At 39.9% G+C, this 25,203-nt stretch overlaps 1 protein-coding gene across 1 annotated transcript in view; it reads left to right on the top strand.

Moving 5' to 3' along the window:
* Window positions 1-24,708, top strand: part of LOC118111682 (copine-9) — a 79,125-nt gene extending 54,417 nt beyond the window's left edge. The window contains exons 9-21 of the mRNA XM_035160491.2: window positions 501-604; window positions 2,194-2,298; window positions 4,243-4,284; window positions 4,557-4,632; window positions 6,750-6,803; window positions 7,079-7,140; window positions 7,573-7,619; window positions 9,973-10,154; window positions 12,069-12,196; window positions 14,612-14,714; window positions 15,250-15,307; window positions 17,207-17,280; window positions 22,167-24,708. Coding sequence (XP_035016382.1) covers window positions 501-604; window positions 2,194-2,298; window positions 4,243-4,284; window positions 4,557-4,632; window positions 6,750-6,803; window positions 7,079-7,140; window positions 7,573-7,619; window positions 9,973-10,154; window positions 12,069-12,196; window positions 14,612-14,714; window positions 15,250-15,307; window positions 17,207-17,280; window positions 22,167-22,349 — 1,218 coding nt within the window. The 3' untranslated portion in view covers window positions 22,350-24,708. The remainder of the gene's footprint in view (window positions 1-500; window positions 605-2,193; window positions 2,299-4,242; window positions 4,285-4,556; window positions 4,633-6,749; window positions 6,804-7,078; window positions 7,141-7,572; window positions 7,620-9,972; window positions 10,155-12,068; window positions 12,197-14,611; window positions 14,715-15,249; window positions 15,308-17,206; window positions 17,281-22,166) is intronic.
* Window positions 24,709-25,203: the final 495 nt, after the last annotated feature.

The following is a 25,203-nucleotide window of genomic DNA, read 5'->3' as shown; positions in this document are numbered from 1 at the left end:
AACTGCGACTCTGGAATTTTGATAAGTGTGTGAGAGTGTGTAGCCTACATGTGTGCAGACTGATGAGCCCTCTGTGTCAATGATGGACTGTGTCTGTCTGTCTGTCTGTCTGTCTGTCTGTCCAGCCCAATCTCAGCACAGAAGCAGGAATAGCACAGCTCCTCATTAACTGCTCTAACTACACATACATATGTATAAAGCAATTCCCTCTGGCTGGCTATATCACAAACAACCCATAATAAAATCAATGTCTCCCACTAATAAAGTGTGTAATTTAAATTAAGTGCAGGATCGCAATCACTGTAAATATGTACGCCAGTCATGGTGACGGTGGTGTTTTGAATCCACATTTTGCATCACCACGATGCATGAGGTTTTTCAAAACGCCTGCTCCTTTATCACCAAGAAATACGGTCCTGGAGAAAACAAGTTGCTGGCTCGGGAATTAAATTGCATCAGAATAGTTGATAATCAACTAAAACTGCTTGTCTTTCTCCCAGGATATTGCCACTATGCAGTTGTGTGCCAACAAGCTGGATAAGAAGGACTTTTTTGGCAAGTCAGACCCCTTCCTGGTTTTCTACCGCAGTAACGAGGATGGAACGTGAGTTTGACTGTTAATCTGCATCTTTAACCAGCTTCTGTCCGGCTCTTGAGATGATAGCAATATACAGGACCTCCATGGCCTGCCGGCAGGAACGATGAGTGTTAATATAGTGTTTGGATATGAACAGATAATGTGCTTTAAACCAATACGAATAGATCTGATGTTCTGTAGATGTTCTTTTTTCCTCATTATCTGGTACTGAAGCCTGAAGCAAGCAACCGTCTCCGATGTGCTCGTATAACGACCTAAAGCTTTTCTCACATTTTGGACAATAGTTTTCCATTTTCAATAGAAAAAAATTATACAACCTTGAGTAAGAAAGAGGAAATATGGTCATGTGTATCTATTACTTTTCATTAAATTTCCTACTGTTAAAACCACCTCAACAGCTTTTTATTTAGACTCTTTAGTTTAGGCTTAATTTTATGTTCTTAAAAGGCAGGTTTAGATAGCTTTTAGAAGCAAGCTCTATTCAATACATCCAATACTAAAAACTAATACAGATACAACACTATGAAAAGGTCTGATTATGAACATCTAATAGAGGTAATAACAAATAACACCCATGTCTTTTTGGTCATTGTGGTCATTTTCAAAAAAATATCTCAGTACTATATTACTTAATAGTGTCTTCCTGTCTTTAAAGTAACTATTAATTTGTATGTACTAGTGCAGTGCCTGTTCGTGACCTGCCTGTTTGTAATGCTCTGTTCTCTTGTCTGTGTTAATTCTCTGGAGTTACTTCAGAATTATTATTATTATTCCATAGTGAGTCGTCCTCAAACAGTTCTACAATATACGGTCACTTTGTATTGTTTGTGTGCAGAGACTATGGTGCAGTGTGAAGTTAGAAATCTTTGTTTTCATTCTACCTGGTTTATCTGCAGTGAAGATTTCATAGCCAATGTTTTTCATAAAACTAACCACTGCTGTAGTTTATTCCAACTTTTTTTATATTGAATGTATCGTGTGTCCACAACAACCAAATTCGACATTGCAATTTCCTGGTTCGTTATCAACGTCCTAAAATAATGGAGACAATCAGTCCATAATTTTATTTCATTATTTAAGTGACATTCGAAGGCTGCCAGCACTATGCTGATCAGAGCACCGAACTCTCAGTAGACCCTGCACAGCTAAAGTATCTACAGCAAAGATGGTCCTACTTGGCAGTTCCTGTGACTGTTAAGTGGGACAACAGTGCATAAACATTGTACAGGAAAAATATGAGCTTACATTTTTAATGAGCACTGTGGTGTTGAAAGCCCCATTTATTCACCCACATTCTCATTTTACTTGTTCCTTATACAAATTAACTTAGCATATCCTTCTTTTCAGATTATTACATTCTTACACTGCTTTGCCGGGGGGAGATGTTTGTAGCAATAAAACTCCATCTGCAACTCTGTCATGTCCCCCAGATATACTTAAGCAGATTTTTAAAGACACAGCAGCCTGCAAAGCATTTTGTAGAGTTGCAAAGGGAGCGGGAGATGAGAGATGTGGGAGCATCTTCATCGGCACAATCTGAGCAATACGAGTGTGCTCTCTCTTTTGTGGCCTTACATCTGTTATTTTGCTGGCAGGTTCACCATCTGCCACAAGACAGAGGTGATCAAGAACACACTGAACCCGGTGTGGCAGCCCTTCACCATCCCTGTGAGAGCTCTCTGCAATGGAGACTATGACAGGTCAGGAACCATTTTGCACAACCGTGTAATGCATTTAAATGGAGAGCGAATGAAACATAATCCTGAGGCAATTAACTTCTTAGACACCAAAGAAACCGGTAGGTGAGATGTCATAGTACAAACAGCATGGGCCACCTGATTTCCATCGCTGATTACATTTCCATCGCTGCCCTGGAAAAAGCACACCCTATTCTCTCTGATTAGATGAAGTATATGGGAACTCTTGAGAACCAATAGGGCACAGGCAGACTCTTTATGTGAATGACATCACCCGTTGCTGGGGCGGTCAGAATAATGCCAGCAGTCGGTCATGGTGTCCCAGGGACCAGCACTGGTGTTATTAAGACTGACTCAGTTTTCACACAGCACTGTTTTACATTCAGAGTGAGGCTGGACTGAGCTGAGCGGCTGTGACAGCAGGCTCGTGTGTCTACAGGTGCACGATGCATACACAACTGCAGTACCTGCACTGACACAGGAGTAGGGACTATTATTCTCAATTCATCTTTATATTCTTTTTTACGTTAATGTGAATTATCGGCTTTAGAAATGCTCATCTTTTGCTTTTTTTTCATAGGGAAAACACTAGATCTTGAAGGGCACATTATAAGTTTAGTAATTCCAGAAATATGGCTCATTTAAATATGTGCAAAGATTTAAATTAGAAGATTGATACCCTTCTTATGTATGACTGTTAAAGGTGAAGCTACTTCCAGAATAAAGTTAGCCTAGCTGAGCATGAATCCTGGAAGCGGGAGGAAGAAACTACCCTGATTAGGTCTTTCTCATGCTAGATGGCATTAAAGTTAAATCAAATAAATCATACAAAAAAATCTAAAGCAACAGTGCATTATTCTGCTTCTGTAATATTTATAATGTAAAAATAATGAGCATAATGTCAATAACAGGAGTAAATGATTCATTTGTTAGGAACCAATTTGTAGCTGCAGATCCTCATATTGTGAAAATAAATTGAGTGTAGTGGCTCACTCTGTTGCACAACTGCATCCGGCTTTGTTCGCACTATATTATATATTTTCAGCAGTTTTTTAAACTAGTGGTACTTTGACTTGCTTGAGCGAAAACACAGTAATAGGAAAAAAGGTAAAAAAAAATAAAAAATTCTAAATGTTAATAGCATTAGAATTGCAGGTAACAGCATGAGTGAAAGTATCATTATCAAGCTTTGTTCAGACAGACTGTGAGTCTGAGCCGGACATGATTCATACATTGTAGGCACAATGGTAAAATATTGTCAAAAGCAATTTTGGGTTCAGTATTTTGCCCAAGGACCCTTTGGGAGAGGGGACGGCTCTCTCTGCCTCTGTGAACAATGCATCTGCCACTTCTCACTGGTCACTTGTAAACCAGTGAGCAGGTTTCTCATTAGCAAACATTGTGTAAATCAGCAGCTTATGACTTTCTCCAGTGTGACTGTGCCAAGCAGCTCTTCATTTCTGCTTCTATCTGTAAAGCTGGAGGTTAGGGACACACAAGACAGGAGTCCCCAGAGTCCAATAATAATCTTCTTCTCCACAGCCATGTACCTCAACAGGCAAAGGTTCAACTTTCAGGGAATTTCTTTGCAAATCGGTGCAAAACCTTACAGGCGAATTCTGTCTTCATTTGCATTCAATAATTTTTTCTCTTTTTTTTTTATCCCATAATACAGTGCAAAGCAATTTACTTACTTCCCCCCAGAAAATTAAAAAGGGGCACAGATAGGCCTGGAAATTCAGAGTTCACATAACCATCTGTACCTTCTGCACCTATAATCTTCTTCGGCGTGACATTATTTAATCAGTTAACGTGTAATTGCTCTGGTCCCAATGTGACACTGTGAAAAGAGTTTTCTTTTTAAAAGTTAGATCTTCAAGTTCTGATTTTACTGACAGCATATGATCTGTTGAAGAGCAGAAATGAAACTCCTTCTCTCTATTTCAGGACCGTGAAGATAGATGTCTTTGACTGGGATCGAGATGGAAGGTAAAAGCATCTCAGGATAACCACTCACCGTAACCTCATTATTCATAATGACATCTCACAGCTGTTGTAAGGAAATTTTGTGCATTATTTATTACGTGGATGCACATTTGAAAAGCTGTGGCAAAAAAAATAGAAAAGTTATCATGCAGCAAGGCGATCGGCCAGGAGACTGACAAGCACAAATATGAAGAAACAGATGTGGTTGGACAATTTATTTTAGATTATAAAACTTGTGTTAATGCTCGCCTGTCTGTGTGGGTGTTTGTCTGCAGCCATGACTTCATTGGCGAGTTCACCACCAGCTACAGAGAGCTGTCTCGGGGCCAGAACCAATTCAACGTCTATGAGGTGAGACACGACGTGTGGGTGTCTTGTTGTCCTTGCAAACACTTATTCAGTTGATTTTGTTATTGTAGCGTCAGTTGATTGGTTGTCCAACGACTGGGGAATCCCTGCACAACCTTGTACAACCTTTCCTACTGATGCACTGAAATATAGGTGCTACAACAGATGATGAATAAAGGTGCTCTCAATGTAAAAAGAGCTGAATACATTTTGTTGAAAATTATGCAACCTTCAAATGAATGGAACATTTCACAAAGAGAAGAGATAGGATAGAAAACATGTTCCTGCAGTTATAGCATGAGTCATCATGATTTCAACACGACGAACAACACATTGTGCTGTTAGACCTTTATTCCATGTTAAAAAGAGAGCTAACACGCCAGGCTAACTATCTCCTACTTTTCAACGCAAGCACTAATTCCGACTAGATTTTTCGTATTTAATTTTCGTACATACTATCAGCTGTCACATTCTGTTCATGGTTCATTTTAGAACCATGTCTTTATTAAAGTGTGGTCGTACAGTTTGAGAGCAGGACTTATTGATTTCACGTTCAGAGTTTAATGCTTTCACTTAAAACCCCAAGTCCTGCTCCCAAGCTAAAAGATCACCTTCTTGAATAACGACAGGAAAAAAAACATAATTAAGTATAGCTATTCTTAGTTTTTTGATTCAACTCTCACAGCCAGTGAGTCCTGGAGGCTCAGCACCCCGCTCATTATCCCATCTTCCAATCATGTCAAGTTGGTTCTCACCTCAGCCACCATGGAGCTCGTTGAAGAAATTTAATCCTGTAATTTGATGTTTCTTGCCAAAATATACTTTGGCAGTTGCAGTTAATGTCTACCACCAAGTTTTGTCAAAGAACCATATAAAGACTCTCGATGGTATTTGTTGGTCAAAGCAGGGTCACTGCGAGAAACACATCTTTTTGCTTTGTGAACACGATATCTCAGAGTAGGGAATTTCAAAATTTCTGACAAACGTTCAGTTTGACTTAAAAAAAAACTGATTAGATGTTGTTGCTCAAAGTCACTCTGACAAGAATGAATGGGGTTATAAGTTGTGACAAATTTTCAGACAAATAATCATCATGACACTTAATATACTGAAGGTATTTTTCACGTATTTTGTATTCCCCTTCACCTACTTCGTGTATTTAAGTCTCTGTGTTCCGCTGTGTTTCCTCTTGATAATGTTTCTGTTCCCAGTGTTTCTGTGTTTTTTGACCTTAGCTCTGGTTACACGCATTTTTCCTGTTGATGGACTCTGGATTCCTTGTTACTCTTGACTAGATTTACTACCTGCTTTGTACTGCCTTGCTTTGATCTTTGATGGTCTAACAATACATAAAAAACAGATGAACTACATCTGCTGGTCTGCATTTGGGTCATCCTCCCTGTTTCCCTGCAAATGAAACAGTAAAAAAGTGACCACTCTGGACCTTCCTCTTTAAGGAAGAACTTTATGTTTATTAATGGTGGGTGGATGGTGTCTAGAAAGCTTTACGTTAAGGACTTTATTAACAACTCTGATTCAATAACGACCAAATACAGTTATGATGCTTGTGCGGACAGGTTGTATTTGAAAGGGGCTTTTAAATCTGCTGCAGTTTTAAGTAAAGCTGGTCAGACAAAATTATTTTGTGACAATGACTTAAATGTGAAAACTATACTTCGGCAAAATAGCAGATAACTTTTTCGTTTCTACATGTGTGTACAATTTATGACAATAAATTTGATAAATATAAACTTTTTATTTGTTAGCACATTACCGATCACACTCTACACAAGGCTTACTATAATCTTTGGTCCAAGCAAACAAATTAATAATATTATTGCAGAAGAATGAATAAATAAGACATCAGAGGCATGTAATCTCTTTTTGTAACAACAGTGGATGGATGAATATATTGTTTATTTTCACCTGCCAAAGTCCAGTTCTATCGTTTTTGCATATATACACACAGTTAAAAGTGAAATTAGTTCCAATTCATGGGCTGTCACCATTATCAGGAATCTGTTGAATTATTCATGTTCATTATCAACATCAGTCCAGCATGTGAAGTGGTTTTACAAGTACCCTCTCACTCGTTCTCTTACTTCTCTCATCACCGGCAGGTTCTAAATCCCAAAAAGAAAGGCAAAAAGAAGAAATACGTTAATTCTGGGACTGTGAGTACACCCACCTCCGCCATACCTGTCATTTTCTTAATGTTTGCATTCATGATTGTTTTATACTTTATACATTGTAGGCATCATTAACTCTTACATCTGCTTCTCACTCAGTCTTTTACTGTCTGGCACCTGTTTGTCATTTTACCTTCCTGTCTTCCTGGCACTGGCCCTTCTTCCACCCTTCCCCCTTTGTTTATCACTGTGTGTGTGTGTGTGTGTGTGTGTGTGTGTGTGTGTGTGTGTTTGTGTGCGTGCCTTTGTTTGTTTGCCAGGTAACTCTGCTGTCCTTCAAAGTGGAGTCCGAGTATACCTTTGTGGATTTCATCCGAGGAGGGTGAGTAGAATAATAATCAGCCTCCTGTCCCACCGTGCACTAATAGACACCATTGTGTGTGTGTGTGTGTGTGTGTTTGCATTTTGATACTTGATTGAATTTACCTAAAGCTTTTTTGCAAGCAGCATCAAATTGAATTTATATTGGCTCTGAAAGGCCCTGGTTTTGAAGAAGTTTGTATTGATAGATCTCATGTGTAAATACCTCATTTATTTAGTTAATTCACTTTTAATTACTGGTTTAATTTGTTCGACCTATTTGTGCCTTCTGAATGGGAACACTGCCCTGCGATAGTAATGAGCCAGTGAACCAGTGAAGTGATTGTACTGCAGTGCATTGTACTGGTGTGCCTGAAGTGCTGGAGATGCACCGTGTATAAACTGCACTGATGTGTTTAACGCTCTTTGTTGTTCTCCTCTTTATTTGTAATAGAACCCAGCTGAACTTCACAGTGGCTATAGACTTCACCGCATCTAATGGTAGGTCACAGACCTGGTGCAATTTTGGATACACAAAATTCACTTGCATATTTCATTCATTGTGGTGCGCATTTGTCTACCTCTTCCCTGTCTTCCAGCCATTGCATCGAAACATCTATAGACCAGATGTGATCCCCAAACCCTTTCAAATTATCATTAAATGTGACTCAAGGTCCTCACAGCTTGCAGAACACCCATGTGAACTGCCAGTGATGAATCAGTTGGCTTACATAACCAGCAGTAAAGGAATAATGTGACATTTATATATGAGAATCTGCTTATTCATTATATAAAGTAAGCAGCACGGTGGGGTGGTGGTTCGCACTGTCGCCTCACAGCAAGAAGGTGTTGTGTTTGAATCAAAGCCACAAAAGAGCCAGGAGGAAGTGCAACCCAAAAAAAGGATTGAAAGTAGATTGTATTGTATCAGTCTTTTGTTCTTTAGCTGACAAGAAAAAAAAGTGTTTAGAGGCCAACACTTTTGTATTCCTGCTTTAACAGCTGGAATATTGGAGAAAGAGTTTCTGCATATTTTCTTTTAAAAAGTTTAGGGCAGCCCAGTGGTGCGGTGGTTGGCACTGTTGTTTCCCTGGCTGAAAACCTGCTTCGGTCGAGGTCTTTCTGTGTGGAGTTTGCATGTTCACCCTGTGTCAGTGTGGGTTTTCTACAGCTACTCCAGTTGCCTCCCACAGTCCAAAGACATGCCGACTGGGGTTAGATTCATTGGAAAGTCTGAATTGAGAACAGATGTGAATGTGCGTGTGAATGGTTGTCTGGTTGTGTTTTGGCCCTGTGATACGCTGTTGACCTGTCCAGGGTGTACCCCGCCTCTCGCCCAATGTCAGCTGGGATTGGTTCCAGCCCCCAGGTCTCTTTAAGCATAAGCGGTGTAGATAATTTGATGGAATTATACAAAGTAGGCGTTCCCTATGCATCATCGAGTGGCTTCATTAAACCACCACAGTCATTTCTGACTGATTGCAATGAGGTAGTCATTCGTGATCCCTAGAAGATGAATTATTCTGACTGTAGATGTTCTGACTTATTAGCTTACGCCATCAGAGGGTCAGAGTTTTCACTTGTTTGATGAATCTCAAGAACTGCTGCACAGGTTGGCATGACAATTGTCATGGACATTGTTGGTTTCCAGAGGATGATCCCAGTGCCTCTGGTCAGAATGTAAATGTATCCAGATTATGGTATATTATTTATGCTGAAGTGTTTTGAATGTCTATTTCTTCTAAAATTGGTAGGAACTAATATGAAACAGTTCAATGCAATGTCTCATATGTAAGTGATATACTCAATATATATATACTACTCTATATATATTGTTTCCAAGAAATAAGTCATACATAAAGAAATTCAACAGATTTTCTTGCTCAAAGATGGGGGCCTCTAATGTGTCTGCCACTGAGAGTGTAATGCACCTTTACTTCACTTTACTCAATGTGCAATCCAATCATATCACGTATTTTAATCTCATAACTGTATTCTCTGTCTCTGACAAGATATAAATGACATCACTTGAGTCTTATGTTTTATCTTAAAGGTATTACAGAGAGGAAACAGTTTAACACTTTGGTGTGAAAAGCATTTGCACCAGTTCCCATTTGTAAAGTAACATGACCTTCTTTATTGCAGGTGCACTCATGCTTGTACTGGGAGACAAACCACTTTCTTGAATAGATTGTTACATTCAGGCTCTTATTTTCACCATGCTGGGAAGTGCAGTCAGCTGTGCAATGTGCACAGGGTGTGGTAAATGTCTTTGCTGGGTTCTTTTAGAACCAGAGACGCACGGTACACCTGTGGCACGGCTGGAAGCTAGATGGGATTGGGGGAATGCATTACCACTACTGTAGGTGTGTTGGGAGCAGGCTTAATCAAATCATACTCCTCTCTTTCATCCCCTTTAAAAGCAGGGCACTTGTTTCATAAATGGAAGTGAGAGTCCAGACAGGCTTATCCCAAGGGGAGAGCACAGCAACACTCAGCTATGTTTTCATGTGTGAAATAATTCTACTGATGCCAAAACTAAAGCCATTTAAATGATTGCATAAAGTGAAAACTCCCCATAATAATCCTGTTAGCATTATTCTTTGTTTAAAAAAAAAAAAGCCAAGAAGCCTTCATATCATTGCCAACACCATTAGGCTGTCTCTACAGCAATTAAAATGTAAATTCTCTGCTACTTTTGGGAAATACAGAATATCCTATTATCCTGGCATTAGTCATCTTCTATTCTATTTCCGCTGGTGATATAGTGTATTTCAGAGGTGAGAGACAAACCGAGATAAGGAGGGAGATTTATCATCATTGACTTCACAGTGTGATGTATGTGTCTTCCAAGGTAACCCCTCGCAGCCCACCTCACTCCACTATATGAGTCCCTACCAGATGAATGCATATGCCATGGCCCTGAAAGCAGTGGGGGAGATTATCCAGGACTACGACAGCGACAAGCTCTTTCCTGCCTATGGCTTCGGTGCTAAGCTGCCACCTGATGGCAAAATCTCCCATGCATTTCCACTGGTAAGATACACACATACACACAAACAAATTTACACATACAAGACACACTTGCACAGTTCACTCATAGCAGGGTGTGGTTTGGACCAGGAGCTGTCGCTGTGACAGCAGCTGGTCGCACAAGTTGAGAAGTTGGCTCATCTTCCTGCCAGCAGGACTCTCCCAGCCTCCCCTGCACATCCTCCTGAGGGATGAGGGCAACCAGTCAGAAACCGCTGGATGCTAAGCTGTAGTGAAGCCAAGTCTGCACTTGTGTTGTCAAAATCAATATCACTCCATCGTGGGCCTGATCTACTAAAGGTTTGCGTGTGTAAAAACGTGTGCAAACTTGATTTCACCCCCAAAAAAACATGCAAGCGGATCTACTATTGGTCCGCACTGAGGATTGTGTGCAGAATAACGTGCTGTTTTCATTTTGTACGTTTGCCTTAATAATTATGCAATATCGGTAGATGCAAATACTTTAATTTAGCACACGCATTGTGATTTACAAACACTGAAAATAATTGCGTTGGTTGTGACTGCGTCTTTATTTAGTATGTTTGAAAGGTAGGTGCTAATCGCCACAGCGTTGAGCCAAGATGGCTGCAGTTACTGTGGTGAGGAGGAGACGGCAGGAAGAAGACGGAGAGAGCGTAACATGTTTGGATTGACAGAAGCAAAAATAATCCCTCTCTCTCCAGGGCACTGGTGGCCATCGTCACACCAGATACAGCACTGACCCGCTGCCTGTGTGCGCTCCGTGTGCGCTACAATGGCCCGAGTGTCGCGCCTCAGTGCTCGTGCCACAGACAGTGAACTGTTCCTGCTGCGCAATATTGGTCAGAGGAGTATCTTCCACTGGCCCCCCCCTACCTGTTTTATGTGCCGAGGTTTTATTATGAGCTATTTTTCTTTTGTTCTTCTTCTTATGTCCTGCCATCTTCTCTTAATTTCATCGGCTGTTCTTTTTGTTTTACCCACAGGATTTACCTCCTCGCAGATACTCTCCCATATCGCGTTTCTTTGAGTTATGTTTATATTTCTTCGTTGTAGCTACACAACAGTAACGCACGCAGATCAGGCCCCATATGTTTTAAAGTAACCACCCTTTTACAATGTTTCTTATTTTAATGAATTGCAGAAAAGAATGGTGGTGATACACACAAATGGGGAGTAAAAAGTGATAAAATATCATAGAGTTATTGGAAAGTTATTTTTCAGTTCACCGTTACTAACAATGTCCTTAAGGCCTATAAACTTCAAAGTCATTTCCTACCTTATGAAAGATTTTCAAAAATCGTTTTTTCATTGTTTTTGAAACCAGAGATGCATTGCCTTCTTATTTTAAACTGAGATGAGGTGATCAGGGTTATATCAGTTTTGATTTGGATACAAACTGGGAGCACGGAGTTTCAAAGATGCAGCCACCAAGGCAGGGAGGTTCTAAGTAATGACCCTGTCAAGTTTTATTATGGGAATAAAGGAGGCGGCACCCAAATAATGGGGACAAAATTACAGGATATCTCGGCCTCTGCTGTGCTTTATATGATAAATTAATTGTTTCTCAGTCTCTATCTGACCAACATTGAACTTCCAGGGACTTCCTGATGTACTGTTTGCCTGAACTTGCCAATAGTATTAGAAAGTGGTGTATTTATTGCCCTCTGAAGACCCTTTACAACCACAAGTTAAGTGAGGACAAAATACCCAGGAAACTTCTCATTTTTGTTCCCACTAGAGGACAGAAACAAGGAATATTTATTTGGATGTAAGCTTATGTCCTGTATAGAAAACTAAATACCTAAATATGCTTTTATTCCTCATTGGTAAGTGCCTTCATCATTTAGTGCTTGCTGTGGAGGCAGACGTCAGGTAATGAACCTGCATGATGTAATTCTTGCACTTCATGAGTGTGCTGTATGCTGTGTGTTGCAGAGCGGTGACAATGATAATCCAAACTGTGTGGGAATAGAGGGGGTTCTGGAGGCCTATTTCCAGAGCCTGAGGACGGTGCAGCTCTATGGACCCACCAACTTTGCACCTGTTATCAACAAAGTGGCAAAGTAAGTTTATGGAGTTTAGAGTAAGGATACAGTCATACATTTTGTATTAAGGCTAGATTTATTATTAAATTATAAACAAGTTGGGATGAAAGCACTTTGCAAGTAAATAGACTTCATTATGGATATACTGTATTTCACATGTTTTTCTGCTGTTTTTGTTTAAGTAGTGAAACAATATTTTTAGAACATTTAGGCAGTTTCTTGTGGTTAAGGACAGTTTAAAAGGTGCTAAACACTGGGAAAACACCATGCAAAGAATAGCATTTATCGTCAAAAACTAACCTGGACTCCAGATATATAACGGTATAGTACATTGCATCTCTGTTACCTCTCCAAAATGGCCTTGTGGAATATATTACACAGTCACATAAAAATAATCTGTTTAGAATATTCACATATACATTATAACAACTTTGGATGTGAGAGGTATACGAGAGGGAGCATGACTAACTGAAAACAGTCTTTAATAAAATAATGTTTTGAAAGTGGCCTTCGAAGTTATATTTCCAAATTAAATTTGTCTTCTAAATTATTCCATTCCCAAGATGTGGTAGTGGTTACAGGAAAAAGGCAGTTTAGAGAAATTTGACAAAAGTAGAGTAGCATTTATATAGAATTGTTTGACATATGAGAATATATATATTACTATATATATATTATAAAGCATCCTCTGTATATTGAGCAAGATTCATAGACTTATAAAACACATAAATGACTGATGAGATCATGATCCAGTGCTCAGAATAAAACACAGATGAATGATAGACATGATGAAGCATTTGTGTGCATGGAAGTCACCTTCATGTAAAACAGATAACAAATTTATTAATTTTAGGAATATAAATCAATTTAGATTTAGCTATATTTTATGATAACTGCATGGAATAAATCTCATTCATTTCCAGCTATTGTATAAAAAGTAAGTTTGAACAGAATGAGCATGAAAGCTGGATGTACATATAGTTATAATGAGTTTAAATGAATGAAAACTACAGTTTATGGACAGCAGTTTGGAGGTTAAATAGCTTGATTTAGAGAAGGGGCACAGATAATTGTATCATCTGAAAACAGATGCATCTTAACTTGCTAAATGTGCATTATCATCTCTATAAATTATATAAATGGAGAATGGAGCAGGTATTAAGATAGAGCATAAGTAGTACAGATTTTGTGATCTTTACGATAGGAAACACTTCATGCTCTGTCTGTTGCCGTTATTGCATTGGGTACTGACCTAAAACCAGATTTGCTCCACCAAGAATATATTATCTCTTAGAAATAAATTATTCAACTTGATCATTTTGAAATGGCACAATAGTTACTGTTTTTGATGGCAGCCCTTGTGACAGCTTGTGCCACTTGGAAGAGTCCAGTATAGTGCAGAACTGTCTCAGATGGTCGTAGAGCTCCGGACTGGATGCTGCCGTGAGAAGGGCCTGTCTGGCTACACCGGGGCTAGCTGGCTAGCATGCTTACTTCAGTTGAAGAAATGAAGTGGTACAAATAGAAGCTAAACAAGATTTAACTTTGGTGTTGCTTTCCACTGTTGGTAATAGCTCTTGGTGATAACAAAATGAAGCCTGACATTGAACTTGCAAAATTTATTTTAGATGTCAACTGTTAATGCTAATATTGGCTACAGCACTACAGCAAACTGGGTTGTTGGTGACAACAGAATCAGTTTCCTCTCTGCTATTGGTCAGTGAGAGAGACCTGACTCTGACAAATTTGGCAGTGTTGCAAAAGTTCAATTATTTATTATAAACTGAGTGCCATGAGCACAGCGGAAAAAACAACTGTAGGTCCATACGCTGAGGGCGTTTTTGCACCAAGGACTTAAAATGCTGAACTTCATAGGAGTTGTATAAAAAGCAGTAGCAGGACACATACCCAAGAAGGGATAGTTCACTCAAAAATGAAAATTCCCTCATTATCTACTCGCCACAATACCGATGGAGGGGTGGGTGAGTCCACAAAACACTTTCGTAGTATCAGGGGTGAACAGCGTTGCAGCCAAATCCAATACAATTGAAATCAATGGTGTAACATCTTCAAACGTAAAAGTTAAATGCATCCATACTGCTCCTGTGGTGTCATCCAAGTGTCCATAAGCCCAGACATTCTAATTCCACTCGAAATGGCGTCATTTACACCAAGTTTTAAGCCTAAATGTCGGCTGTGATCCAGGGGCGAACGTAGTTCTATACAATGTTATACTATATAATTACGTATGTCCTAAGCTTGAGAAGACAAGAGAAAAATTAAGGCAGGTGTGCTTTGTGTTTTATGTAGTAATCTGCTCCTCAGGTGTACAGGCACAGCCCTAACCAAGGTATTAATGTGTGTGTGGTCATGTGAATGTGTGTGTGGTCATGTGAATGTGTGTACGTGTGCATGTGCGTGCACTTTCCCCAGTTGTGCAGCAGAGATTACAGATGGCTCTCAGTACTTTGTCCTGTTGATGATCACAGATGGAGTGATATCGGACATGGTCCAGACCAAAGAGGCTGTGGTCAATGTGAGTAAACAAACACACACACACACACAAGCACACACACACACAAACACATGCACTACAAATGCACTCAGGCACTGATGGATAGCAGTGTTTTTCACTCAGTTACATCTGTTACTGATGTGTTTCTCAGCATCCCCTTTTCTTTTGTGAGTTTTATTTTTATAACAGCAATGCTTTTGATTTTAGAATGAAAACAGTTTTCCCAGTATTCAGCTTGTAGGGAGCAGCCACATCTCATCAAAGAGCGCAAATTACTTGCTTTCATTGGGATAAATGTCACGTTTTGAAGAAATCCATAGTTGTCTCAGAAACCTGTCAAAATTAAGAGGTTTGATCCAATCAGTTCTATTCTTAGGGATTTACCACAGATATTTGTTATACCTACAATTAACTCTTAAAGGTAACCTAACCTGTTTTTAGGTTTATTAAAACAAAAATTAAAATTCACTCAATACTTAACTCAAAGCTTATAAATGTCTTTACACTTCCTGAGGATTTAACAAATGCATGGTCTTTCCTGTTCTCTCCTGCACAGGCAGCATCACTCCCTATGTCCATAATCATTGTAGGTGTTGGGCCGGCTGAGTTTGATGGTAAGTGTTCCATTCTAGTTATAAGTCCATATATACATGTCAGAAAAGAGGATGGTCACACTCGGTGACAAGAAATCACCTTATTTACAAAAGAAAAAACATTTTCTGTCCTCTTTCCTCAGTGCCACAATCATTTAGGTGCCTCTAAAAAAAACACATCAGTGATACACTATCTACACTGATGATACATTTAATTCATTGGCATACCACCTGTCATGGCAATCAGCAACATGACAATCAAGGGGCATCCAGCACTGGGAAGGAGAGGAAAATATATAAACTATGTAGATGCAGATTGTCTGCGGCCAGTTAAAGCAGCCGTAAAGTTGTTACCATCCTTGACAGGCTAGCAGGATTCAGAATAGACTCTCTATCTACCGCTTTCACTGTCTGCTCATGTCACAAGAATATACAGCTCTTAGCAGACAGACCACAGCTTAACACTGACCCTGCTCTGTGAGAGTCTACAGTGTAACAAGCACACTTTTTTTTTCCTTTTCAACAAACAGACTCTTCATTCAGAATTTTAGCATCAACACTATTTTTCCTTTAACTCATTTAAAACCCAAGGTCTTTTGTGACAAGCTGTAAACAGCACACTGGCAGATCTTAAAGACAATAGGGCATTTATACAGTTAAGAGCTTTCTCATCAAAATATCCTGTATGCTTCGAAACAAACATGCTACAAGGGCCTCGTCATGACGATATTTGCTCTGCAGCCCCGCTGGTGGAGTAAGGTGTGCAAATGAGCACAATCTTATTGTCAAAACAAAGTTTGCACGGAATAAATTTGAAATACAAAAAGGTTGAATTTAAAATCAATAACCCTTACTTTGACTCAAATATGTCACGTTTTGTATGAGAGGCAGCGTTTGACTTTGACCTTGACTTTTAGACTCAACAGTGGCTGGTGAGCTAACAGGAAACCACTGCAGCAGCGATAACGTAATTCGCTTTTCGAGTACGCCAGTAGCTGCTCCCCTTCCTGAGAGAGTTGCTGGAGAAAGTCAATGAAGTCAAGTGTGCAGGCTTCTTACAGCCCACAGATCAATTAATGACTTTCCAGTGGGGACTGTACATGTTTATTTGTGTGTGTGTGTGTGTGTGTGTGTGTGTGTGTGTGTGTGTGTGTGTGTGTGTGTGTGTGTGTGTGCTGCTTAGCGAGGTGTGAAAACGGAACGCCTCATCATTGTCATTTTTCTACTTGTTTAAGCAATCGCATGTTGAAATTGGCAGTGAAAGCACTCAGGCGTGTTTGGAGGTCACAAGGTCAAACTGGCTTAACAGCGCCTCAGTGTGTGTGTCTACATTTTATCGCCAGACCTTTTTGTTACCTGCTCTATCTCTACTCCACTTCTGACCATGTCTCTAAGAGTTTTAAAGCTACTAACGCGTCACCTGGAGTATTAGGCTGTCAGTTCTGGTATTTGTCCTCATGCTTTCTGGTTGTGTCTGAGTCTGTTTGGAGCTTTAACCTCACGTTGCGCTCGGCCACCTCTCCATCGGCAGCACCACCTATCCAGGCTCTTTTGTGTGTGAGTGACTGCAGATGCAGGATGAACACTGTTGTGCAGGTGATGTTTTTGAAGACCCTCCTCAGATTAAAATTTCTATCAGAGAGCAATATGGGAGAAAGCACGTCCACCTATATTTGGCGATAGTTGACATGACGCTCCTGTTCCTGTAGTGTAATTGTGCTTAATTTTTGCTTGTGGAATGACATTTTTGGTGCATAAAGCATTTCTAACCATTCTCTGCTGAATATCTTACCCCCATGCTGTGTTCCACTTGAACAATTACATTAGGAAAATGCAGAAGAACATCTAGTACCTTCTATATATTTTTCCACTGTGGTTCTGGTACTTAGTCATACCGTCTCTAACTTTCTGTCCTTATAGCTATGGAGGAGCTGGATGGGGACGAGGTGAGGGTATCCTCCAGAGGACGTCTTGCTGAGAGGGACATTGTTCAGGTACTCATCATAATTCTGTTTAACTTCGCAGGTTAGGCTTGGGAATGTTTGTGCCTACAGCCACAGCATGGGGGAGTATCCCCTGAGGAGGGGTGTTACTTTCAGAATGCACACTCAAACACACACTGGGAAATGCCTCATACAATATACAACACACATCTATCTGTGGGCCACTGAAAAGGCAGTGCATTGCTCAAGGGTATGATACATTTCTATTGATTCTGGTTTGACACATCCACACAGTCCAAACGTTGATTTGTCCAATACAAAATCATCCAGGTCCACAGGTTATTTTAACCCATTTTATCGCAAACCTGCATCTTTCTCAGTTAACACAGAGTTTTTTTTTACCTAAACCAAATTGTATTTTATATGTGAAGTTTGTATAGAGATTTTTTAACATTCAGAGTTAATGCGGATTGTGCAGACATTGGTGTCGTATCAGCTTTTTAAATCCTCACACATAGACATCCTGATTTCCCTCCAAGAAAAAAAAATCTGCCTCCTCCGTGTTGAAGCAAAGATAGAGGACATGACAAAAAGTTAGAAACTCCTGTGGTGAGGACAGACTCTTTGTCGCACCGGGACATTGTGGATAGGGTGACAACAAGTAATCATTCAACAGAAAACTAAGCTTTGATGAGCTCAATCATTCAGAGTCATTTTACAAGAAGAGTAAAGCTTCTCAAATTTAAGAAATGTTGTTCATTATGCTTGGGAAATGGACAGTTATGTAGTGTTCACACCATTTTTTGCGCAATGAGATTACACACAAAGTTAATGCAAATGGACACAAATCTCTTGTACTGTGGAAAAATTACTTATAGAGAAATGAATGATTTTGTTGTTAACCTTTGTTCATCCTATCCTCACTACAAGGAGAAGAGAGGGCGTTAACTGTATTTTATGGGATTATTTACAAAAACAAAATGCTATTAAACTGCAGTAGAGTAAAAATATATCCTGTACAATAAAAAAAAGTCTTTAAAAAGTGGATGAATAAAGCAACAACAAAAAAATAAAATTTCCCTCTTTCTTTAAATTGTGTAGCAGTGAATTATTTTTTTTTTTAAAGTGGTAAGTATTTTCAAAGACAAATCTGGCGACAGTAAGTAGATATGAGACAACAGATGGAAAGTAGATAAAAGGCCTCTTACAACAGGGCACTATAATTTTTTCATACAGTTGTGGAGAGGACTGGGCCGTCAGCTGGCAGAGACTCAGGGACGATAAATGACCATGATAAATGAGCACTACCCGTGATAAATGTGTGGTGTCTAGACGTTGAGAGGAGGCATGTGAGTGTAGAGGATTGAAAAAATGTCACGGTAACAATGTGACAGTGGCTGTATACTTGTAGCTCTCCCTTCAACATTGATTAAATTATATAGCTTAAATGGGCAAAATTGTATCAATCAAAACTTACAAGGGTTTGACCAAAATATATTTCATGCTGCTTTCGATGAACAAAGAAATAAATTGTGATGTTACAAGACATTAAACCGTACATATAGTTGCCCCCACACAAGGTTAATAGCTGCATAATTGATGCTTCCATTCCAAAGCTGTATTGATGTTTCTATAAATTCTTCACTGTGCTGTCTCCAGCTCAGTTCGCTAACAGCAGTAATCACATTTGCATGCACAGAAATCCTTTCATTGTCTTACGCTGCATTTCAACACCTGCTTGTTTTTATTGATTTAATATGATAACTACCTCCTTTCACAGCAACACTGATCATTATCTCATTGTAATGCATTTAAAAGTCATAATGCTCAGCTTGCATAAATATTATCCTAGTTATGACTAAAATGTATATGTTGTAGGGCTGTCAATTTTAGCAGTAAATTTTAGTTTGAAACTCAAACATTCATTCGGCTTGACCTATTGCGTGCCCTCTTGATCAGTAACGTAAGAAGTCAGTTGTTTTATCTTGTTTTGCCATGAAAATCGAGAATGCTAGCAAGCAAAGCCGTCCTGAGCAGACACCAGATCATCTGAGAAGTGGCGTGTGGAAGTATATCCGGGTGGGTTCGACTATATTCCCACAAATGCCGTCTCATGTCAAATCATTTGTTGGAACTTAATTTTTGGAAAAGTAACAGCCCGTTGTTATTCGTTGTCGCAGTTACATATGTCCTGATTGTGATTGAAGTATCAACATCTTAAATAACATATGCAACGTTTTATAACCCTCCTTTCTTGAGTGTATTGCAAAAGATAGCATCTAAATGAACAGGTTTCATTAGGGGATTGGATACAGACTCCTGCAGACCTTAACCCTGATGGCATAAATGTGATGGCAGTTACATACCCTTTTAATTTCTAAATAAGGGCCATATTCACATGGCTTGATGTGTAAAAATCATGACAACAATCATAACGGGTCTAAAGATGTCACCATATTAGTGTAAAGACTGAAGTAGCACAAGGTTAAATACAAGGTGAGAGATTAAATGCATTTCTTGTTCTGTCTACTTATGTGCACTCCAGTAAACGTATTCCTCAGTGTATCATCTCTTTTGCACAAAGCAAATAAAACTGCAATAAACCTTGAAATAAAGTGAAAGAGCCCATTTCTAAGTTATAACAAATAATCTGTTTGCGGGTGCTGAGGAATCTGACTGCATTTGTAAAAAAAAAGAAAGTTGTATAATACCTTTCGTGTCTCCAGAGGGAGCTGCGAAACGTCTGACTCATGTCCTTGAATGATGACGGCATCAGTTGGGACTAAAAAGATGGACGAGGCATCAATCGTCTTTCCAGAAATTAAGCAAAAATACCCTAAAAAGAACAAAACACTGCCATCTTGCATATTTTGGAGCTGGAGTCTCCTCAGTCCCGATAGTAGGATGAAGTCTTTTGTAGCGACGTCCCGCTGATTCATGCACTCAACCAATATTAGGTGTCAATCACGTTTCACCTCATATTTACGGCATCAAATAAGTAATTTTTATTAATTGAAAACAAATTTACCAGAAGAATGGGCACTTGTGCAATAAGAACTCCAATGACATTACATGGAGTAGGCGGGAATTATGACCTATACTGCAGCTAGCCACCAGATGGTGATCAAGGAGCTATTGGCTTCACTTTTAGGGACCAGTCATGTCGTCCATCTTCATTGACAGTATAGTCTATGGATGGGACTGGGGACTACAAGTTCAAAAATCGGTGTTTGTGAGATTAGAGGGGAGAAAGCTTGTGGAGCCCGCTCCTGAGCTCTGCTTGAGGCTAGCTGCTCCAGGCTACATTAGCCACTGCTAGCATAACACACCAGTCGAATTGATTTGTGGCTAATATAGGTGCCAGGTTTTGACAGGGAAGAGGAATGTCTGGGATAATCGAGATGATATTTCTCCTTCTGCTTCATGGATTTAGATATTTTTTTCAAACTGTGCATAATGAATATGGCATTGTTGTAGCAGTACACTATTAAATTGATAGCGTTCTTTCAGGCAATTTTACTTCAGAAATAAATGCTGGTTCTAGTCTGTATCTCTATTTTCTGGGTTTTCTTACTTTTCCATTATGGTGAATTTCATATTTTTTCCGAATATCTAAATGTCAGGCAGAACAAGAAATTTGAACATGTGAACGAGCGCCTCAGGAATAAGAATGGCAACCAACACCGACAAAAATGATTCATAGATTAATTTATTAAATATAATCTCCTATTCTCAAGCAATTCCAATAAGCTTTTAAGCAGCATGAATGAACCCTACTGGATATTTTCAACATTAATTGTAATGTCATGTGTTAGCACTGTAGAACATTCAAATACCTGCAGGTTTAACTAAAAACATAACTTTCTTGTCCCTCAGAGTATTTAATTTTCTTGCTTTTTGTATAGTATTGTTTTTATATTGTAAGATATCCAAGGCAAAGCAATAAGTTGAGATTCTTGTTATGTCGCATCTGTCAGTAAACATATGTTTACCCCTAAGCATTAATTGCTTTATGACTATATAACTTTGAGAAACCAGGTATTAGACAAGAGTCACAACTTACTGTCTTTTGCAGTTTGACACATTATAGATATATAGATAACCTTTATTTAGACAGGGTATAAACCAATTGAGAGCTCTCGTTTACAATGGTGCCCTTAATTACAATACAGAGGAGTAATAAACCTTAGGGCAGGGGTCTTCAACGTTTTTCAGGCCAAGGACCCCCAAACTGATGGAGAGATGGAGCAGGGACCCCCTACTATATATATTGTATAAAATTGTGTTTTATATTAAATTGGGCCTAGTGCCATGTATAAACATAGCTACCCTGTTATTGTGCATTCAATACTAAGCTATTCAAATAATACACAGAAAGATAACGTCTTCTGCCTCCATTTATCCGTTGGTTATAATATGTTGGATTCATGTTAATGTGTATTTAGACATTTCAATTTGTGGAAAATAATTGTTTGAAATTTTTTTTTTTAATTAAAAAAAAATTAAAAAAATTCTAATCAACCAAAAATGTCGCGACCCCCCTGCAGTACCTCCACGGACCCCTGTTGAAGACCTCTGCCTTAGGGAACTGTGATATAAAGCATCCAGTGGCTTGTGTAGCAGCATTCATGTAAATCACATCTGCATAGTCTGGCGCTGATAAAAATGTTTCCCGCACAAACTGCAATCTATTTGTGAATGTAAAACACTGCCTATTTCTATAAAAGAAACCCATTATAAAGGTCAAATTAACGAGGGGCTTCATGAGAAGAGGTTCTGAATGTCACGTTCAAATCAAATACTCAACAGCAAGATAAGTTTTATTGTGGCACTTAATAAGCATTGAAACTGGTGCAACAACCTCAATATCTACTGTATATGCAATTAATAAACAAAAATTAAATGAAAAAAACTATGTTATTTCCCTTTGCTTCCAGTTTGTCCCATTCAGAGACTACATCGACAGATCTGGCAACCAGGTCCTCAGCATGGCCCGGCTGGCTAAAGACGTCCTCGCTGAGATCCCCGATCAGCTGCTGTCTTTTATGAAAACCCGAGGAATTGAACCGCGACCGGCCCTTTCCTCCTCGCCGATACCGGGGCTGCACCGGCAAATCTGACCCCGACACAGCCACTCATCTCTAACTCGCTCCACCCTGATTCTCTCTGTCTCTCCCTTCCTCCTCCCCCCTCTGTGTGTCAACCCCTCACTTCCCATACAATTATTTTTCACTTTAGAGGAGCAGGGAGAACGACCCGTGGCTCGGCCTCTCTCTCTCTCTTATCGCCGCCGAAGCTAAAGAGGCACATCAGACTGACGCAGCAGGCGATCATCCCTGACCTACCTGCTGTTGTTCCTCGTCTTCTCATCTCTGACTCACCCTCTTCTATAGCATCCCTTCTCGTTTGCTGAAAGGCCAGTGAGACTGAACCATGACCGCCCCCTTCTCTCCTCGCTGGCTGCTCACTCGCAGCCTGACTATTTGAATATGTCTGTCTGAGTTCCCCTCAGCAGACACACACACAAACAAGTTTTCATCCGTGTCCTTGTATTGACACTTCTCTCATTTGGCTCGAGTCCTAGGAAGTGTATGACTTCAAATTTAATAAGCTAGAGCCCGTGATGAGCTATATACACCACCTTCGATCGAGTGCTTCTGAGGTATTTCTTTGGCTACAGTTTGACTGTAATTCATTCGAGTGAGTGGTCACCACATTATTTTGCTATCGTCTTTATCATAGAGCTGTGCCAAATCTCTCCAAAATGAAATTGAGCATGCCAAGCAATTAGTTTAATCCAAGCAGATGAAATGGAGAAGAGGACCCTGGGAGGCTCTTTGTCTTGTGGACGTCACACGGACGGTAGCAGACAAGTGTTGGCAGGTTGAGTGTGGGGTCTCCGTCACATGTTCATTATCATCAGTCGCACACACACACACACACCTCTTTCTGCCCCACTACACCCACCCTCTCTTTGCCCAGCGTGGGCTGGAGCTGGGTGCAGATATCCCCTCCCCATCCTCACCCCTGCTGTTCGAGAAATGCCAGACTCTCCAGCTGCCCTGCAGAGAAAGGTGGACGAGGAGGAAAGGATGCAAGGAAAGGAAAAAGACGAGGAGGAGGGTGAAGGCAGAAGTGGAAGTAAATACAGAGAAGAAAGTGTAAGTGTGTAATAGAAAGAAAAAAAGAATCAAAGAGCGCGGAGGAATGAGACAGAGATGGACAAGGACGCAGGGGAAGAGGAGAGCAGTCTGAGATTTGTTTGATGCCAGAGGGGAAAGAAAGATGGGAGAAACAGATGGTGGCAGGTTAGAAGGCAGCAAAGAGGGAGACGATCGCCCGGTGCTCTCTTTGGTTTAGTTCCATTAGTCTTTGTGTGCATGTTGTTTTTGGGAAAGAGATCTCAATGATGGGATGATGCACAAAAAAAGCAATATACCTGACGTCCAGTGTAACGTGTGCCCTATGCATGACCCTCACTCTCCCCTGCCATGACGTGACATTTTATTCCCAGGCAGACTGAAGCCTTGTACAAAGTGGGCAAAGTCTGCCACCTAGTGTACATGCCGTGTACAGCAGGATAATCTAATTATGCATGACTGCTGAACAATCCTATACTCAAGTCACACAGTGCACACGCATGACGCAGCTGATCTTACTATCATAACAACACAGTGAATTCTGACAACATAACAGAACCACAGCTGATTAAAACACTGCTGTGTTCTTTGGAGGTGAAATGTGTCACTTATTGAAGACATGTAAACGTCAGTGTGATGGTGTCGGCTTAGAGGGGTGTTTACGCTGTTGAATGTTACATGTAAACATATTCAGTTTTTTTTAAAATACACTTGTACAATAATTGTCAGGACTTTGCATGCTTGGGAACAAGTGTGTTACAGTGTTAAATTTAGTGTCGTCATTGCAACAACAAAAAAAGACAGAGATGGAAATATAATATATCTCAAACATAATATGCATTTTACTGGTGTCACTGTATATTTCCATTTGTTGGAGCTCAGAGCAAACTTTGTGTGTGCAGAAACCTGGTATATTGGGTAATGGAAGCTCTGGGACTTCCTCGTTGAGATACGTGTATTTTTGATATCCTGCAGTGATGTGGCCTCTCCTCGAGGTCATAGAATCCAGCCCCGTACGGTCTCTGCAAGAGGGCGCTCCAGCCTGTAGTGTGATTTTACCTGTTCACGAGCGTTTTTTTCTCTCTCGTCTCTGTCTCATGGCTGTACGAACATGTCTCTATTCAGCTTATTATTCAAAGTGTTCAAAATAAAGATGAGTAAACATTGTATATATAGAACAGTACATGATAAAATGTTTCCCACTTAGGTTAGAGTTGTGAGAGCCTTTTAAATAAGTGTGTGTAATGATAAATCTATATTGTACGTTGACGTTTTTATGAATGTCCAATTAAGAAGAGTGTCGAAGTTTCAGCTATAAACCTAAATGTTTTGACAAGTATCTGTGTTTTTGATATTGGGCTGTGACTTAAGTTTGTGTTTACTCACATCTCCTGAAGATGATCAAGTGCATTACAACATTGCCAAACATAAAGCGACACAATCTCACCGTTGAATGTTGTCGTGTGTTCGTGGAGAGATGATTTAAGGTGGCGAGCGAAGCTATTACAGTGCTCCCGGTGGTGATTCATTCTGCAGCGCAACACGTCGCCGAGCTGAGCTGCCTCCCATTGGAATGTTTGATTGAGTGAACAGATTAAAGCACTTTTCGTACACAGAGCCATACATAATGGTGACATGTTTACCTCATGCCTGATCTACGGCCTTCAAAGATTCTTTGCTACATCCTGTAACTGTTTCCATCTTGTGTTGAAGACTGCTCCTCCGTGGTTGGTAATTTATTCGTGGTGGAGGAGGGGGAGAGCGTAACCAAGGTTATGTCCCTGAAAAGCCTCAGATGTATGCAATCGGTAGATGTTTTAATTTACCTGCAGGC

This window comes from Hippoglossus stenolepis, chromosome 6, assembly GCF_022539355.2.
Source record: "Hippoglossus stenolepis isolate QCI-W04-F060 chromosome 6, HSTE1.2, whole genome shotgun sequence".
NCBI lineage: Eukaryota > Metazoa > Chordata > Actinopteri > Pleuronectiformes > Pleuronectidae > Hippoglossus > Hippoglossus stenolepis.
Note: the sequence above shows the minus strand (reverse complement) of the source record. Positions and strands in the feature narration are given on the sequence as shown.